Genomic DNA, 19190 nt, shown 5'->3' with positions numbered 1-19190 from the left:
TGTGCAAAGAATGCTTTGCTTTTTTTGTTCACTTTCTATCCTTGCATGCAAGGTGAATTCTCTAAATGTAGTTTTCATTTCCCGGCTCCCTAGGAAAGCTGAAGTGTTATTCAGGGATATGTGAGGTCTCTCAGGGAATTACTAAAATGAAAGTTTGGCATCAAAGGGAACAGAGTGAAAACCAGCCCAAGATTTGTCTATGACCTTCTCTACTATGAGTATGAGTTCTAAAAAAAGATGTGGTTTTCTTTTGGCCCATGATATGGCATGAACTTTTACCCATTGCAATGAACAGCAATGTGTACTACTCTAAGACTTGAGCACAAGTCTTCAAAATCTCTCGTGTCTGCAGCACAAAATGAAAGGATTCAAACATACTTGTGGCCAGCAACATATTCCTTTCTTACTTCTAGTGGCTTGGGTGGTCAGGGTTAATGAATTAATCTCCACAACTATTATATGTGTGGGAACTAGAAGTACTAATTGTGTTCTAAGCTATGATTTTTATGCATCTCTGAGAATGTTTATAGCTCATAGCTTCCAGCACTAAATACCATAGTTCTTTAGAACATGACTACTCAAAGATTTCATAAATCTTGGTGCTGGCAGACAGACTTATTTTTCATGCTTTGATAGTTTTATTATTTAGAAAGTGCAGATGTTGCAATTTTATGAGAGCTAATTGAATTTATAGTAAGGCTGATAGTATCAGCTGAGAGGAGGAAGCTGAGGGGCCTCCTGCTCATGGTGCTTTATGTAGCACAGTCTATTCATAGGTGCAGGGACATTTTCTAACTAATATAATGGGCAAGTTCTGAGCACACCTTTCTTTACAGATATTAGACAAAGTGCAAAGCAGCCCTTGCAGTGTACCACATCCCAAACAATAGCCCTCAAAGCTGCTTCGGCTCCAATTAATTGTACAGGGATTTGATATATAAAGGAGGAATTTGCCCATGATGATGCTGCCCAGCCTCCAGTGACAGCTCTGGGTGCACAGGGGGTGCAAAGGGCAAGGCAGGGATAATGGGGATCACACTCCTGCTTGCAGGTTTTGTGGTTCTCATAAACCCTTCCTGGATTGCTGCAGTACAAAGTTAAATGGGAATGGACCAGCCAGAGTGATGATGCCTGCTCCTCAGTTGACATTTCATGAGATTTTGTGTTGCAGATGTGGTGAAAGGTGAAAAGGTCAAGCCCATCTTTGAGGAGCCACCTAATCCAACCAATGTGGAAGCAAGTTTACAAAGGATAAAAGCAAATGATCCTAGTCTCACAGAAATTAATCTCAACAACATCAAGGTAGATGTTATGGTTTCGTTTATGTTATCATAGGAGGATTTAGTCAAATATTTCCAAAGCCTTGTGCCTTTTATCTCCAGACTTTGTCTCTCTTTACTGTTCAGAAAAAGCAGGACACTCAGGGAAGGGGTGGGGATAGGACTGTTGTAGAGGCTCCAAGGTCATCAATCCTGATACTGAATTAAATCCAACTAAAAGCCCAAGGGGTGACTCCCTCTGGCTGCCTTTCTCAGCAGATTGTAAATGGAGATATCTCATGGGTGCTGTGTAATCATCAGTGGCCAAATTCAATTAGCCCACCCAGGCAACTGGAGGAGGAGCTGGCACGTGGAGCCTGAACAGCTGGCAGAGGAACAGGACAGCAGCTCAGGGGTGGTGACCCCGTTCAGGCAGCGCAGCCCCGCACGGGCACCACCAGCCTGGGGGGCCCCTGTGCCCTGAGCACGCTCTGGACATTCTGACAACTCCTAAAAGCATCAGGGGGGTCTCACTTGCACAGACTCTGGTTGTTCATCAGTTTGGTAATAATTAAAATCAGCAGTGTGACTGGCTTTCCTAATTACTGGTTTGTCTTACCCTAGAATATTCCTATTCCGACACTGAAAGAATTTGCAAAAGCTCTGGAAACCAACACACATGTGAAGACATTCAGCCTTGCAGCTACTCGAAGCAATGACCCTGTAGCTATTGTAAGTTTTAACATTACTGGGAAAAAAAAACCACAACAAATTTTAAGCAGGTCCATGTCTGCTTTAGGATACATTCTTCATTTTCCCTTGCAGGAATTCCCTATGGCTATGCAAAGCAGAAATATGATCTCTTCTGATCTACCTCTATGTTCTTCTAAGCATATTTATGTTTTATTTCTTGCTGGTACTAAGCTCTGTTTCCTGTTATTCCCTGAAGCTTTCAAGATGTTATCTCATGTTCCCTCTTTTTGGCCCTTCAGGCATTTGCAGATATGTTGAAAGTGAACAAAACACTGAAGAGTCTGAATGTGGAATCCAACTTCATCACTGGGACAGGCATTTTGGCACTGATTGATGCACTGAAAAAGAATGAATCCCTAACAGAGATTAAAATTGACAACCAGGTAAAGAGAGACCACTGGGGAAGTTCACTTTTGTTTCTCTTTTATATGGATTCCCAGAGGGCTCTGCCTGGGGGCTCTGGCAGGGTCAAGGCAGCCTCTGTGGTTCAGTCATTCTGCAGCTCATGTCCCCAGCCAGTGCAACCAAAGAGTGGAAAACTTCTCAATAAAACTGCTCGAAGCCAAATACAAAACCCAGGGCAAAATCTCCAGGGATGAGATTCTCTTTGTAGTTTGCAGCCCAGTACTTAAATACAACCACTTATTTCTCTCTCATATAAAAACAAATGTTTCCTTTTCTTTTGGGGACACTTCACTCCATCGCCAACAGAGGCAGCAGCTTGGGACAGCTGTGGAGATGGAGATTGCCAAGATGCTGGAGGAGAACTCCAGGATTCTCAAGTTTGGATACCAGTTCACAAAACAAGGTCCAAGAACCAGGGTTGCAGCAGCTATCACTAAAAACAACGATCTGGGTAAGATGCCACCACATTTACTCATCATTTCTTTGTGTGAGCCAAGCCCTGACCTTCCAGGCACAACTCCCCCTGTCTGTGCATTCAGGTGGAATTTTCACTACAACATTCAAGTGCTCTGTGTGAGGGGAGATGCAAGGCTCCACAGGCCCTAGGGTAGACAACAGCAAAGATCTTACTGTGATTAGGAACCTCTATTTTTCTCTTGCTCCTTCTGGGAAGGGGAGCTATTTCAGCCTTTTCCATGGGGTGTTCTAAGTTTCTCACTGCTCTGTCAGCTGTTCTGGCCAGTAAATGAGGAGTCAAACCCATCCTGCTTTTTCAGAGGACACAGAAGTCCTGGCTTTGTTGTCCAGCCCATGATGGACCAGGCCTGCCCAGCCAAGGGAGCAAACCAGCCCCTCCTGCCTGTGTGACCAAGTCCAGGCAAAGACAATAAAACCCTGCAAGTGTCACCTGGGTGTGACATGCCCTGCCCTGTGTGCTCAGCACACAGAACACAGAGGAGATGACTGGGCAGAAGAAGTTTAGAATGAGAAGGGGGGAAAAATGAAACTTCGTGTTTTTAATCAGTTCTGCTTCAGACTGGGAACCATGATATCTTTGTGGATTTCAGCTTGGGTTCCTCTCTGTGGGAACTAAGATGAAAGTTGAGCTAAACCCTTTTTCTTTCATACATACTTTTGGGGGTTTGAAATCTTAATTTTTAGCAGTACCTAAGCATTCCAACTATATAAAACTTTTCCTAAAACTAGCAGTCCCAGAATGGTATTTGAAATATCCCATCTACAAAGAGAGAAAAAGTCTTTTCTCCCATTATTTTACCACTTGCCATTAGACTTATGTCCTAATCTCCATTTTCCTGTGTTTGTGTTGTTTGGTTTTGTTCAAGATTTTGTAGGGCAGAATTCCTAAAGGAATTCAATAAAATAAAATAAATGAACAAAACACAGAAAGCAGACACAAATGACTGATGCTACACTGCAGGCTTTGGAATAATGCAGTCTGTTTGCCAAAGAGGCGTGATGAAAAAAACCTCCTCTTAGTGAAGTAATGGGATGTTTAGCAATATATTGTTGTTATTGACTTTCTGTGGTGAAAAGCATTCATTCATCAAGTTCTACTGCTTTGTTCGGTGCTTCAGCTGTTCAGTATCAGGAACAGGACATGGCACGTTGACATAACACTAAATTTTGTATCACACAAATTGGAGAACCTCACAAATCTTACCTGGGCAGGTCAAAAAAGGCTCAATGCATTTTATTAGAATGTGGAGTAGCAAATGCTGCCCAACAAAACATGCTCTGTACCAGGAATAATGTATCTTAAGGGCTGCAAAAATTCACATGGGGCTGTTTGTCAAAATAGCACAAGGTTTACCACTCTGCTGTGCTAAATGGCAACTTCAACCTATGTGGTTTCCAGTGAAAAAGCAGAGCTAATTAATTGACTATCAGATGGCTGATGCAGTCAGAGGATGTGATGTTTAGACAGGTATTTAAAGGTCCAATATGATATTTTTTTGCCAATATTCACTGATATTGGTATTTAAGAGTGCTACAAATTATTTTCCAAAAAAAAATGAGTATTGCTTACCTACAGTATACACTGTGCAATTGCAGAAGTTATTAATTTTTGATGCCTAAAGCTTAAATAATCCAGAGTCATGCAGACTAGAGCAGACCAATATCAATTCAGCTGGAACACAGTGGCTTTTAAAAGAACAATAGAACTGTAATAAAATCTAAATGGAATCACTGGAAGGGAGTGCAAGATTTCTTTATCATCTAAAACCTTTAGCTCAGAATGTGATTTCTGTAGAAAATGTATTGATATGAACACTTGGTGAAATTCTACAGTCTGCGACACAAAAAAACGCGGTTTAGGTACAATTGTTTTGTTGAGCATTATGATCTATTAATTATGGTATTTGTGGGCATAATTCTCCCGACTCCATGCTCCTGGGAAGGGGGGGGTGTCTGTGGGGGAAGCCCTGGTGCTCTCAGGAAGGCAGTAACGCTCTCTTTCCTTGCTGTGCTCTGCAGTTCGGAAGAAGCGCGTGGAAGGCGAGCGGCAGTAGCCACAGCACCGAGGACACGACTGGAGGCCACCACCAGCTGCAGCCTCAGAGTGCTCACTGCTCACCAGGGAAGGCACTGGAAAACTGTTACCATGGGAGTTGCTGATTTCTGTTCATGTCTCCTTTTAACCTTGAAAACAGAGCCTGTTTGTTTTCGATTCTCACGGTTAATTTAATTCTTATGAGAAAGGTTCATAGTTGGTTTGATTTTAATGAGGAAAATGGTTTGCAGTATCTGAAGCCAATATGCAGCATCTTAACTGTGTTACTGAGCATAACATATAGTGACTCTGACCCTTATTTTAGACACTTTTTGATATATGAAAATATGACCTTGTATATGGATACGGGATTCTCTGCTGACAATAGAAGTTTTAGGGCCAAGTTCTGCAATGCCTTATGTCTGTGAATAATCCTTACCTGTGTGTAATGTCCTGCTGAACTGAACCCTGCAATGGGCTGCTCCCAGGAGTAGAACTAGTGATGCCAGTACAGGTTTGCAGGTTCACACCTTGAGCCTCTCCCCTGCAGCGGGGTCTGGGCAGCTGGAGCCACCTTGGAATGTTCCTGTGACCCTGCTGAGTCTCCACCCGCCCAGCTCCCGGTGCAGGGCCACGCCTAGACGTACAAACATTGTCAAAGCGTATTTGTTTACATAAGCTTAGCTTAGGTGGATCATTTTGCAATGTTACACTGATGTTTTTTATTCTCACTCCACATTGTAAAGTAATATTAGTGCTGCCAATCCTATAGACATTGAATGTTTTGAGGTTTTTTCTAGGCCAACAAGTTTTTGTTTGCTACTAGAATGCACAGTTTACAGCTAGTGATCTTAACCTAAACAAGTATTCTGAGCAATATTTGTTTTGCTTTGAGCCATGAGTTGGACTTTTTTTAGTTCTAGTATTTTTGTACATTTGTTAGCATTATAGGACTGTTCTCAGGACCTTTTAGATGAAGATTAATTAAATACTTAATCCAGAAGAGCCACTGTGCTACCAGAAAAGACTTTAAAGGGGTAGTTTTGACAGCTACATAACTGACATTTATATGCTGCAGTTGAGGTTTTCCCTGTATCACAAGGCACATGGGTATTTGTGCCAGTGTTTATCTGAATAAGGGCAGATTTAAGCACATGCACAAATGCTTTGCTAAACCATGGCCTTACCTTACGTGCTGGACATTATCTTAACCCAGTGGAAAACACTCACAGAGCAGCAGCTGACCCCAATGCTCAACAGCATTGAAACTTCAGTAAGAATTCAGTCTGATGTTCCATTTTGTGTATTTTACCATCTAGAACCACTCTCTACCACAGTTATATCACTGCCAACAGCTGACTGACAGCCAGAGGTTCATTTGGTGACACGTGCGCTTGCTGTGAGAGTGAAGGGACGCTCAGGTCAGTGTGCCACACACCCCGAGCTTTCAGGAAGTCACAGAAATGCTCCTGCATGGTGGGCAGTGCTGTTCCCTGGGCACCCTGGCCTCCCTGAGAGCAGGGATGGAGCTCTGCTCGCCTGGGCAGAGCTAGACAGCACAGTCACTGCAAGATGCTCCTGAGGCAGCAGCGGGGCATCCAGAGACCCGCGGGGCCCCGGAGCAGTCGGGGGATGCTTGGCACCCTTCCCTGAGCGATGTTCTCACCCTGCTGGGGTGTGAGCTAAGAGCATGAACCCTCCCTCTGTGCCTTCTATAAAGGAAATGAGTAGGTCCAAGGCAAAGCTCTTCCTGTTGGATACAGGTCTTTGTAGTGGGGTCCACAGTGAATAACACTCACTGAAATCCCACTTCAATTCTTGGCTAAAGTGGTCTGCTGAGCTGGGATATGAAGTGCAGTAGCCACAGTTTACTTCCCTGAGAGCTCCCAGTCTCTACAATTTCCACTTCCTCCCTTCCTCAGAATAAACTGAAACCTTTGCTTTGCAAGTAGCAAACAAAACACACAGGGAGTCTTGCTAGGGTTTTGCCTGGATCCATACAGGATTTGCTGTGAAAAACTTTGATATCCCATTTAAAAAAAAAGACAAGTTGTGTAATACAAGAGTCTCTACATGGGCTTAAATAGAATCCTTAAAAAACAATTGGATTACAAGGGGAATACTGGGCTTTGCACCATGCAGTTTAATGGGTGGGAACAATCCTCATCCACAAAGCCTAAAAATTATGTTACTGATAACCTTCAGAGACAGGGATCAGACTGCCCCTAATTTCTTGTTCTTTGATCCAACCAAGGGACTCCCAATTATCAACCAATTCTTTGAAGATTTTTAATGGTTATTTTTTTCTTTAAGGGTGGTACGTACCTGTGTTTAAGGGAGACAAGTGCAATCCATTTCTAGTCTTACTTGCCATTGCCAGTGTTGGTATTTGCATGCAGCAGTTTCACGAGGATGGGTTGGTCTGTAAGCACACACGTGCTTACACAGTCAGGTGGCTCCAGGCGTGTTTTGCAGCCCCAGTTTGCACCCCGGACCGAGGTACCTGGCTGGGGAAGCGCTGTGGGCTCTCCGTGCCTCCATCTGCCATGCCCTTTGCACAGCCGGGGTTCCTGTGCAGGGAGGAGCCTCGCCCTGGAGGGCCCATCTCAAACACCAGCCCCACCAGAGCTGTGCCCCAGACCCGGAGTCTGCCTCCTTCCAGCGTGTGCAAGGACAGCTCCCAATTCCTGGCTGTTTTCTCCAGGCAGCTGCTGCCAGCCCTGCAGGGGGCTCAGTGACCAGGGATGTCTTTGTCCTGCCTCTTCTGTGTGCTCCTTGATTGTCACCAGCCTTGAGTGTCACAGCTCACAAATTTCAACAATATAAAGATCTGTTGGATGCAACAAGAGCACACGATGATGCTTGGAGGCAGATTTTCATGCTAATGCAGGATTATTTAGCTGGTTAAAAATCTCTGCAACTAACAAGAAGGGAGGCAGGATGTGACGAGTTATTTCATATTCTACTTTCAGATAACATCTGGCATTGTCAATGCTGAATGGGGAACAGGGACAGAAGAGTCCTTTTTTCTTAAGCAAGCATTCAGGAGTAACTTTGTCTATTTTTGCACATTGCTTCTCGTGTTGACTGCTTCAGTTTGGTTTGTATTTTTTATACAGTTTTTTCATGGGAAAGCTCAACTTTGTGCATGTCCCAACATCCGTGTGGAGTGTAGCGTGCACTAAGGACCGTATGTGTACATGTGTAAATGACGATGTTATCTCTGGAACAAAAGTAATTGCATGCGCACAGTGGGGTGCATATTACTCAAGAGGAAGAGAATTACCACGCTATGTAACAGTGACTCCCCAGCATTGTGGTTTTTCTAAATAAACCTTCACAAAGATTTGGGTTTTGCAATTTTTCATGGGTTTGTGACTTGAATCAAGCCTTCCTTGGTGCTCTGACATCAGGTTAACCTGCTTTCTCCACTGCTGCTCTTGCAGCTTTCACTCTCCTGGGTTTCACCTTCTCTTCTCAGGTGGAGAGACGTGTATTTCCTGCCCTCTGTTCCTCACAGTGTCTCAGCGATTTCCATTTGGCACCTCATTAGAGTTTGACACCAAGACACACCGATTTCTTTCCCATTATCCGCAGCTCTAAGGTTCAAGGGGCTCAAGCGAATTGCGGAGTGCCTCAAGGCACGACTGAGTTAATGACATGGTTAACGTGGCCCTTAGAACCTGTGCTGCATGATAGAAGAGCTGCCAAATACACATAACTGCACAGTGCATAAGGACAATTGAAAAGGAAATGTCATCTCCCCACAGACAATTTGCTGTCCACAGTCCCAGAGAGCTTCACAGTTAACCCACAGAGAAACAAAACCTTTTCTCTACCTATTTTGACTGCCTTTACTTATGTCAGTACTTTAACTGTGAAATCTCACAGTACCTTTATTCTTTTCTTCTCAATGTAAATAAGTGGATAAGACTCTTCAGGAAAATGAGGAAATCTCATACTGAAAGAAGAAGGAGGTCCCAGTCCCAGTAAGTGGGTTTTCTTTTCTGGGATTTGCAGAGCCTAAATCAGAGGAGTGCTCATGGGAACTATGCAGCACAATTCCCAGATTCTCAGTCATCAGGGGATCGGAGAATACAACTGCAGAGAAGCTCACGAGGTCATGCACTCCATTTCCTATCTCCCAGATAGAGTTTTATTTCTACATAATTCGTAGCTTTTACAAAAAGACCAGTTTTGGTCCTGCATCCCATTCATTACAGGGGTTGTGTTCCATTCCCTTGGGATTTTGAATATAAATGCAGTACGTGCCAAAGAACACAGATACTGTATCCCACCTTATCACTCTGCACCTTCATTTTAGGAATCAGCTTCTTCCCTTGCACTCACTCTTTTCAGAATGGAAGTTTCATACACAGTTGAAAAATAATGACTTTACAAAGAGAGGATTGATAATATTCTTAGTCTCTAAGCATGTATCTTAATCTTTCTTATTCATATCATATCCTCTCCCAAGCCTGAGCAACTACTCAGGCAAAGCCCAGTGCTGCATATTCTGCCAGGAATGCCAGGTCATTTCCCCATGAATATGATATGAAGTGACAGCCTGAACTGCAGGGAGCTGCATTTCCCACTGCCCATCCATCCCCCGCTGCTGCCACACCGAAGGTCCCCTGCTTGTGTTCTTTTGATGCATCTACCCAAAAGTAAAATCTCAGTTTTGAATGAAACAGAGACTCCAGGGACTTTTAATACAACATCAAAGAATGGGGTGCAAGCTGACAATCTTGTGCCCTACTGCAGGAGCTCTGATCTCTTGGCTGGTGTGTTTCTCTTGCCACAGCCAGCAGCTCTGTGCTCTCTGCCCAGCACAAGCTGCTGCCAAACCTGCAGCAGGCTGGCACCCAAATGCAGCTCAAGGAGAGGAACCAGAGTACTCTGCTGGGGATGAGGCTGTTGGACAGGGACCACGAAACCATGCAGTTCTCAAATCAATGTTTTGGGTATTTTAATAGAGGACAGCATTTGCATGAAACCCAACAATCTGTTTCAGCCCAGCAAATCTCCTTCTGTCTGAATGGCACAGAGTGGTGGTCAACAGCCTTTGAGGCTTCCTGTTGGAAGAGGTGGCAGAGGGGCAAAACACCAGCAAAACTGTGTTCAGCTGGTTCCCAGCCACAGCAAAGTGCTTTAAATATTCATGCTTTTCTCTTCTATTCCCATAAAACAGATGAGCACAAACAAAAGCAGCACAAGGGGCCTCCCTTAATGAGGGTCTGTTTGTTTCTTATAGCCAGCTGCCTGACTTTATTGAATCTGACATTAGGTAGACTCATTCAGTGAGCAAGGGAGGAGAAAACAAGGCAGTCAGATAAAACAATTGCATGCATTGTTTCACAATCTTTCCTGATAATGACTGCATTGATAATAAATTGAGGAGAATCTGGAAGCAATAAGGGAAATTTTGGTTGGATGTTAGGAAAAAGCTTTTTATGGAAAGAGTGATAAAGCACTGGAACTGTCTGCCTGGGGAGGTGGTGGAGTCACCATCCCCTGGATGTGTTTAAAAAAGGATCGGATGTGGCACTCGGTGCCATGGTTTAGTTGAGGTGTTAGGGCATGGGTTGGACTCCACGATCTTAAAGGTCTCTTCCAACCTAGTGATTCTGTGATTCTGTAACATTTCCTAGTTGCAGAATTCTTTATTTCCCAGCTGTCACCACAGATGCAGGTCAACTAAAAGCTGCTTAGATCCCAATCTGTGTTGGTGAGCATTAAAGAATTCCCCAAGCCTGAGTATCTTGCATTAATTCTGCCACTTGTCCATGAAAAGGCTGTATGCTCATTGTTCATCCAAATCGGCCTTGAAAGCCTTCAGATGATGATGGTGGAGAAAGAGGTCACTGTGCCCAGTGTCTGGTGAACCCTGGCATTCATGGTTAGTTTGTGCTCAGCAATGCTGGCACCCTGCACACACTGTGCTCATCACCCACATGAACCAGACTGCCTGGAGATCTAATGTGGTTTTGTGTTACAGCAGTTCACGGACGCTGCACTCAGGAGCAGGAAAACAGAGCCATTGGCAGGAGCTGCTACAGAGGCTCCCCCCACCTTTGGCTGGTGGGCAGCAGTCACTCTGTTGTATCCCTGTACTTTTTTTTCCCTGCATGCTTTTAGGCTGCTTGAGGGGGAAAAAAAAGAAGAAAAAAACCCCACCAAAAACCGAAGTGTCAATAATGTGTTAACTCACTTGAAAATAAGAATAAGCCCTCAAAATAGTCTCCTTCAAATTTTGTTCTGCAGAACCAATTGCTCTGTGGCTGCTGCTGAAAGCTCCAGTTAAGCTCTCTCTGCCTCCACACTCCAAATGTGCTGGTTGATCCAGGTGAACTACTTGACATCTTAAATGCACCACAGAGAAGTTTATGGCATCTTTTCTGAGCCTGGAATAAAGTCAAGAGCACTTTTACTGAACCTGGGCCTGGCTACCACACATTTAAGTTGCCCTCCTTTTTTGCAGAGTACTGATCTCATATGCATTTGTGGAAAAAGCTAGAGTGCTTGACAGAAGGGAAATGGAAGTTTGATTGTCATGAGAGGACAGAAGCACTCAGCAGCTGTGACAAACCCAGCCAGCAGGAACATAAGTGGTTATGCCACCTGCCAAGAGCTGGGGTCCCTTCCAGCACTAGAGATTCATGGGGTTTGAAAGATCATTTCCATGATGAGAAAGACTGAAGGTTTAAACAAAGATATGTGATGACATTTAAATAAAAATGTAATTTCTTTCATTTCATACACATTTTTCATTAAAATGAGACAGCTATACTTAATATTTTCTAGATATTTCCTAATCTATTTCTGTACCAGTGAGAAAATCCAATTAAAAATATTATTTCCCTTCACTCTTCTGAAGCTCTCAAACTGACTCCATAATTAAATGAACAAGTCATAGCAAGTTACTTTTAATATTTGCACAATGGAAAGCACTGTTTCCAAGGAGAAGCAGCGTGATCCTGCATGCTGAGCAGTCAGCAGGGACTCCAGCCTGCACATAGCCGTGCTGGAGGGGCAGCAATCCCCAGAGACACTGCCTGAGCACCTCAGGCTGCTCCTGTGAAGGACTCACTGGGCTGTCTGGACAGCCTGGAGCCAGAACGAATCACTGCAAGAATATCCAAGGAGATCTGGGTGTTCAGGAGGAGACTTTCACAAGGTTTTTCTTGTTTGTCCACTGGTGTCCACAGACATTGCAGCTGTGCCACTCACAGCAGTGTCAGGTAACTCAAAGGCCAGGTGGGTACTTAAATCACCTGGTGGCACAGCACACAGCTTCACCTGTGAGTTGCTGTCAGTGCCTGCTGCTTTGAAATGACTTAGCGCTTTTCAATGATTCCATTTGGTTTCATTTTTCCATGAGAGGGACTATTGGGGCCACCTAGTCTGGCCTCTTTGTGTATATGATATCCATAAATTGCATGCCAGTACCCAGCCTATAATTTAATCAGGCCAAATACTTGCATCATATAGAATAAAAGAAAAATGTTGACACAAGAACTGTGCTCCAGAGAGTAAGTGATGCAATGGCAGGAATTAATTAGGTGTGACATATGCAGATATTTTCATGTGCTGAAGGTAAAAGCCACCTGCTACAGAGGAAGTGAAAAGCCTGATGTCTCCATCAGACAGATGAGTGGAGAGAGTCAGCTCAGAGTTGGTGATTAAGTTTACCTCTGGACACATGAGCAGTTTGGCACACAAGATCTGCCAGAGACACTAAAAAAGCATTGGCACCAACATTCTGCATGCTTTTCCGGATGTTCACATTGAGCCCAATCAATTGCTCTGCTTGGAACCTGACAAAGAAATCTCAGCAGGCTAATTTACTTGAAAATGTTTAAACCCATGCCAAGCTAATCAGCCCTCTGGATGACCCTTTGAACCTCCTTCCCCTGAACAAAACTGCCCTGATTTAAAGAAAAATTTGTCCCCAAAAGGTTTTAGATACCACAAGGGTACGTAGAAGGGGTGGCTATCAATGGCACTTGCCCTGTAACTGATACAGGTGATACAGGTGACATTTCAGTGTCTGGACCATCTTCAAATCCTAAATAAATCATAGTTTGCTGCATTTTGCCAAGCACTTTTGGTGTAAACGTTAAAAAGTACTGACACAAAGACTACTGCACATATCCTTCACACACTGCAGAGGTGGAAACTGAGGTACAGATACATTCAATGCTTTTCTTCCTCATTCACCCACCAAAATGTTAGAAATAGATGTCCCCTTGATATTCGTTGTAGGAGTTCCTACAGATCCTGATGCACTAGTCTGTCAATGAAGATTTATCTGCTAGCCATGCACTTGTTTTCCAGTGGAGCTCACTGGGGCTGCAGTAATGCTTCTTGCCCTCTGGCCTGAGTCACCAAAGCCATTGGGGAGCAGTGTCACCCTCTGTGCATGGGGACAGCCAGGCACCCCAGCACAGCAGAGGGGAGCATGAGGAGCATGACTCAGGCTGGAGCATCCAGGGGCAGTGATGCCATGGCAACTGTGCTTTAACCACTGGCTCGCTCAGACAAGGCAGCCTTTAATTAATGGCTTAATTCTCGTTCCCTCCTTTCTCCACACTCGTAATATTTACTGCACTGCCTAGGCAAGCCACTGGAACACTCCAAGCAGACAGCAAAGAGCAGAGACTCAGCTGCCCCAAACAAAAGGGAGAAAGCCCTGATCTCTGTGATGAATCAGGGCTGGGTGCAGCTGCTGGCTGCCTCAAGGAAGGGCAGTACCAAGGCAAGGGACACCAGCTGGGTCTGCCTGGAGCCTGTGTGCTCATCACTGGAAGAACTGAGATTCACTGCCAGTTCCTGCCAGCCTTAACACTGAGAAAGCCCCTTCAGCATCACAGCAAGGAAGCAAAACATGGCCTTGGAATTAGAAGCTCCCAAGGATGCCCTCATGCTGGCTGTGGGAGGAAGAGGCCAAGGTTTGTCCCCTCTCCTCTTAATGGGATGACTCAGACCTACAACAAACAGGATTAAGTCTTCTGGTAGATGGACAGCAGGCCAGTGACCTCTAGGAATCTGAAGTCTATAGGCTGGAAATCAGTTCAAAACTGAAGACACAGTTGGAAATGTTGAGGTTTTTCTACTGTTTCAGTATTAGGTGAAAGACTATAGTAGCAATCATTCAGGAAAAAAGGTTCAAAATCAAAGACAACAGGAAGGCTAACATGCATGCTGGTAATTTTTAGCACTGACACTTTTGAAAGCTTCCCCCCACCCCTACCCTACTCCTCAGATGCCATTAACCCTCTCAGAAGACACCCAGGGTTCAGGGTTCCTGATGAATTTGCCTTACAAGGGAAAAATTACTGCACTACCCAGAAGAAATTACTAAGGATAAGAGGTTTAAAAAGCTGAGGACTTATTTTGGCTCAAGGAGAAGCTGAACACATTTTTTTCTCTATAACAACATTTTCTCTTTAATCAGCTCTAGATAAAAACCTCTTTAAGTAAAGAGAAAAAACATGACTTACAAAATGTTCTCTCCTAAAAGAGGACAATTTCTTGTCCTGCACTTCATACCTGAGACACAGAGGGGTTTGCTGCTAACGAGGCAGAACTCACCTATTTACAGGGATTGTTCCCAGGATGACACAGGGAAGGGCAAACCTGCATTTCAAAATGACCAGTCCAGTTGTAATAAAGAACATGGAGCTTTTGTTGTTTTGACCTAATCCCATCTACACTTTCAAACTGGAAGGAGAAAAATGGTTTTAATTTGAACACACTTCAGACTGACTTGAAAGATTTATGTGTCACACCACAGACTGATTAGGGTTCATGCTCTTGTTAGGGGATGAAATAGTAAAACAGGCATAAACTATTTGTGGCCACAGACTGGCCTGAGTCTTCTGAAACTCAGTGTGGAACAGAAATTGCCATTCAAGAGCATCTACACTGCTCTGTGTAATGGCACAGCTGAAATAACAGCATCCTCATCCCCAAACCAGATGTAATCCCCCAAAACAAACCCACATGCAGGGAAGACTGAAATCTCTGTAAGAAAATGCTGCTACTCTGCCAAGATCTGGGTTTATGAGGATTAGAGAGCCTGAGAATACAGGCAACACAAAAGACCTACATGGATGTCATAGCTGATACACTAAAATGAAGGTAGATGAAATGAAGGTAGATTTTGTACACAGAGGATATGCTGGTAAGAAAGGTGGTGAGGAGAAATCCTCACTGGCAAAAACATTTGCCAAGATAATTCCCAGTTGGTCATTGCAGCTAGGAAATGGACTAAATTACCAGGATGGCACTAAATTACCAGGATGGCACTGAATTACCAGGATGGCACTGAATTACCAGGATGTTGTCCACAGGAAATAGGTTTTGGTGCAATCAGTTTTGGAAAAAGAAATTCAGTTCTGAGCTAATCCTCATAGGCTTCACCTTTGAAATGTTATCTCTGAGTACACATTCTACTTGACTTACTTGTGTATTAGCTGTAACATTCAACAACAGAAGCCTGCCTGTTTACAGGACCGGGTCAGGAGCTGGTCACAGGACTACAGGATGTTACAAAAGGGACATAGGGATATAATCCAAGGGAGGATGAGTAATGGTACCTGCTTCTTCGGATGTGCGTCAAAACCAACCATCATTAAGAGGTCTGGACTGTTAATCTTAAGATTTGCAATGCTGTTAGATTTTAAGTTATTCAGGGACACAGAGAGTTATGATTCATAAAAAGGCTTTTAAGAAGATGAGTCTAAGCCCTGCACTGGAACAGCTGATGTGGTGCTCTCACTCTGTAGCTTAGATAATCACTTGGGTCAATTAAAAGCTACAAAACTAGCACTAAAGATGCATGTGCATTTGTGATTTACAGAGCTTAGCAGCCTCAGCTGAGTGGGAGGCCCCAGTGTGCCATGCAAAGATCACATATCTAGCAAATACAGTTACTGTTGCAAAAAAGATTAGAAACTAAACCAGCAGGATTATTATTTCTATTTTAGAGTTCAAAATTACAAACACACATCTGGCTCCACTGCACCTAGAAGCCCAGCTGCATTTAACTTCATGTGTTCTGGTCTTTCCAGTGACCTCAAGCCCAGGTCCCTCTGACAGCCAGACTGGAACAGCCCAGGCATGACTGAGTGCCCAGGGACCCCACTCAGTCTCTGCAGCAGAACAAGGACTCCTCATCCCCTGGGCCTCCCCCCTCTGCTCTCCACAGAAATTCCTCTTTGTTTGCAAGTGTTTTCCCCAAGAAATCCCTTCTGGGTGACCAATACCAGCACAGCCTCTGAACTACAACTCATAAGCAGCTGCAGTCCTACTGGAGAGAAAGATCTGCCCAAAAGAACTTGAGTTTCTTGCTTCCACTTTTAGATTTAATGTAAATACCAAAGAAAAGCACCAAATCCTTTTAATCAAGAAGAAAGAAAAGGAAGTTTTTGAGTTTTTAAACAAAAGCTGAAAACTGCTGATTTTTTCAGGACACAAGGCACTGGAAAACATCATATGTGTCCATGGTTTGGTTATATAAGGAATTTAAAAAATCAGTAACTACAAATAGGCTTTTTTTTTTTTTTTTTTTTTTTTTTTTTTTTTGCAAAGTAGATAATTTTTGGACAGAAACATTGCAACTATTTCCAAAAGGTCCACAACTATAAGTGCTCTCTGACTCCTACTTTGAAAAAAAGTCTAATATCTGCAAACAACCATAGATTTAAAAGGTCACTGCATAATTCAATCTCAGTGATTAACATTTTCCTTTTAGTTATGACTACACTAAAATAATGATCTCAGTTCACAAGATGATTAAACACCTATTAATTTATTGCATTAAAACAGGCTGAGGAATCTTTGTGTAACCAAGCTAGCTGAAGTGTAGGTCATCTGCTTCAGGTGTCAATTCAAGGTACCAATTAAAACAAAAAAAAACTAGTTCTTTTTCAAACTCAGATTTTTTCCTACTCAAAACTGTGAAATAAGATTCCAATTTTAGTATCTACTTCAGAGCCAGCATCTCAAAATTACTGCTGAACATTATCCTGCTAATTTCAAGCATTCATTATTGCCCTAGGAGGCAGATAATTGTTTACTATGGAGAGTTCCCCTGCTGGTTGAGCCATTTGTACAAATATTCACCGTGATGAGTGACTGCATTTGATACATGAAAAGCCTGCAACTTCCCGAAAATCACATCCTCAGAGCCACTTGATACCCAGAGTTATGTCTTTCTGCAATAAACATGGCAGACTTCTTTGTTTTTTCTTGGATTTCATTTATTTCTCAGCACTAACTTGGACATGAATAGACACCTCCATCAAGCAAAAGAGCAACCAATCTGTAATATTCTACTCCAAAGAAGTTCTTTCTTTTCTTGCATTTTGTACTTTGCATTTCATACTAAGGCATTGCATGAGTGAGCAGAAATATACTGACAGTATGCAATGCTACTTTTAATGAAGGAAAATTAACCTATTACCCTGACAGACAATTAAACCAATAAGTAATGAAAGCAGATGGCAACTATGTCACATTGCTTAAGAGAGTAATATATTCAGTACTTCTCATTTCTCAATTCATGCATTAAATACTGCTGGTCAGCTTGCCGAGTTCAATCTGTGCCACTAAACACATGGAAGTGGGGACAGGAGGCAAGAAGTTCAGCCAGCTCTTCTTGCAGCTTCATGTTATCTCACATTATGCTGAAGGGGACAGAGGCAACAAAAGGGTCTGAATACTCATCCCACAGTGCCATCCTAATCCCTGGGGACCTATGCACAATGAGGCCCAAATCTTGATAATAACAATTATTTTTTTCTTTATAAAGTCCTTGGAGAGGCACAGGCACAGCTTTACAGAGACCTCTGGCTCCAGAGGGCTGCTCTGACAACTCCTGATGTGTGCTTGAAGTCCTTGAGCTTCTGCTCCCAGCTGTGGAGCCGTGCAGGTGAGTGAGCTTCATGTTTTGTACATACAAGGTCAAGACACAGCTCTGGATATATTTGCTCTTCTGATGGGATTCCTTTACCCCTTTTTTGTCTCCTTCACCTTTTCTTCCCTTTTTTTAATGTGGCATACTTCTCTAGCAAGCAAGGTACTGAGCAGCATGTAACAAACACAGCATTTAGTGGTGCCACGTTAGTGATCACACTGCATTTTGTAATGGAGAAAAGCAGCTTGGCAGCTGTAACCAGTGTAACAAACAAATATGCTGCAGGGTTTTATATGACTTTACAACAAAGTCAACCTTGAAATTAAATGCTAATTAATTCCCTGATTGCTCCCTAATGAAAAACCTACTTGGGATTCTCACCAGGAAGCAGCAGAAGATTGATCCTGAGAAACTGAGGATACCTTTTCAGGCTCTTCACATGCATGGAGTTAGGAAATGATCAGAGCATCTTGAAAGAATTGCTCAACAGGAAAGAAGATGTGAGGCAAGTTAGAGCAAATTTGTGTGACTAAGAACAGCACAGGTATTTGCATAAACTGTTTGGGCTCTTTCAGGTAATTGGCTCATTTGCCATCTTGAAAATATTTGTTCAGCTGCTACAACTGACAGGACTCTCACAGGACAAGGTAGGTCTCACATACAGCTCTGTGCAGGTGCATTAGCTGATGGCAGCAGTTTGTTCTGCAATTCTTCCACTCCATCACATTGATGGCCAGCAGCAGAGTTCATCTCAGGAAAGTGAAAATCCTGGTGCCAAGAAATAAAGCGACAGATTGGAATGGTCTATTTTAAAAAAGAGCTGCCATGTCTAGTTAGTATCATACAGAGATTCACTGCACAGTAACAAATGGATGTTGGACTGAGCTTGGAAACTAAAGCCAAAAGTATATGGAGTATTTCATCCAGAAAAAGGAAGAAAAAAATGCTTTTCTGCACTGAATTGCAGAGAGAAAACATTCCTATTTTACTGATGCTCTCCATTTTCCTCCCTTAAATTCATTTTGTTATGTTATTAAGGACACAGGACAAAATTTGAAATTCAAGGGAAGTAAAGAGGTTTTGATGTAAGCAGCAAGAAAACCAATGAGCCCCTATTCAATTCAGGTTTCACTCAAACAGATTAAATGTATCAAAATATATTCATGTTTATTATAAACAAATGTGAGATATAATGTCACCAGTACAGTCTAGATTAAAGAGAGAGTCTGCCTCATGCTGCAGTTCTGGCCAGTTAACTACCTTCATTTACAAGTCCAGTGAAAAGTAACTACCATTGTCCAGACCTCTATACACATACAGCCCAGGCACTGACATTAGC

General features: G+C 43.1%; 1 protein-coding gene across 3 annotated transcripts in view; it reads left to right on the top strand.

Moving 5' to 3' along the window:
• The window catches only part of LOC134558761 (tropomodulin-2), a 34872-nt gene extending 26599 nt beyond the window's left edge, over positions 1 to 8273 (top strand). For all 3 annotated transcript variants that reach the window (XM_063412953.1, XM_063412952.1, XM_063412951.1), the window contains exons 6-10: positions 1172 to 1302; positions 1884 to 1991; positions 2252 to 2395; positions 2724 to 2868; positions 4914 to 8273. In XM_063412953.1, the coding sequence (XP_063269023.1) occupies positions 1172 to 1302; positions 1884 to 1991; positions 2252 to 2395; positions 2724 to 2868; positions 4914 to 4948 (563 nt within the window). In that variant the 3' untranslated portion in view covers positions 4949 to 8273. The remainder of the gene's footprint in view (positions 1 to 1171; positions 1303 to 1883; positions 1992 to 2251; positions 2396 to 2723; positions 2869 to 4913) is intronic.
• The last annotated feature ends 10917 nt before the right edge of the window (positions 8274 to 19190 follow it).

This window comes from Prinia subflava, chromosome 15 (assembly GCF_021018805.1).
Source record: "Prinia subflava isolate CZ2003 ecotype Zambia chromosome 15, Cam_Psub_1.2, whole genome shotgun sequence".
NCBI lineage: Eukaryota > Metazoa > Chordata > Aves > Passeriformes > Cisticolidae > Prinia > Prinia subflava.
Note: the sequence above shows the minus strand (reverse complement) of the source record. Positions and strands in the feature narration are given on the sequence as shown.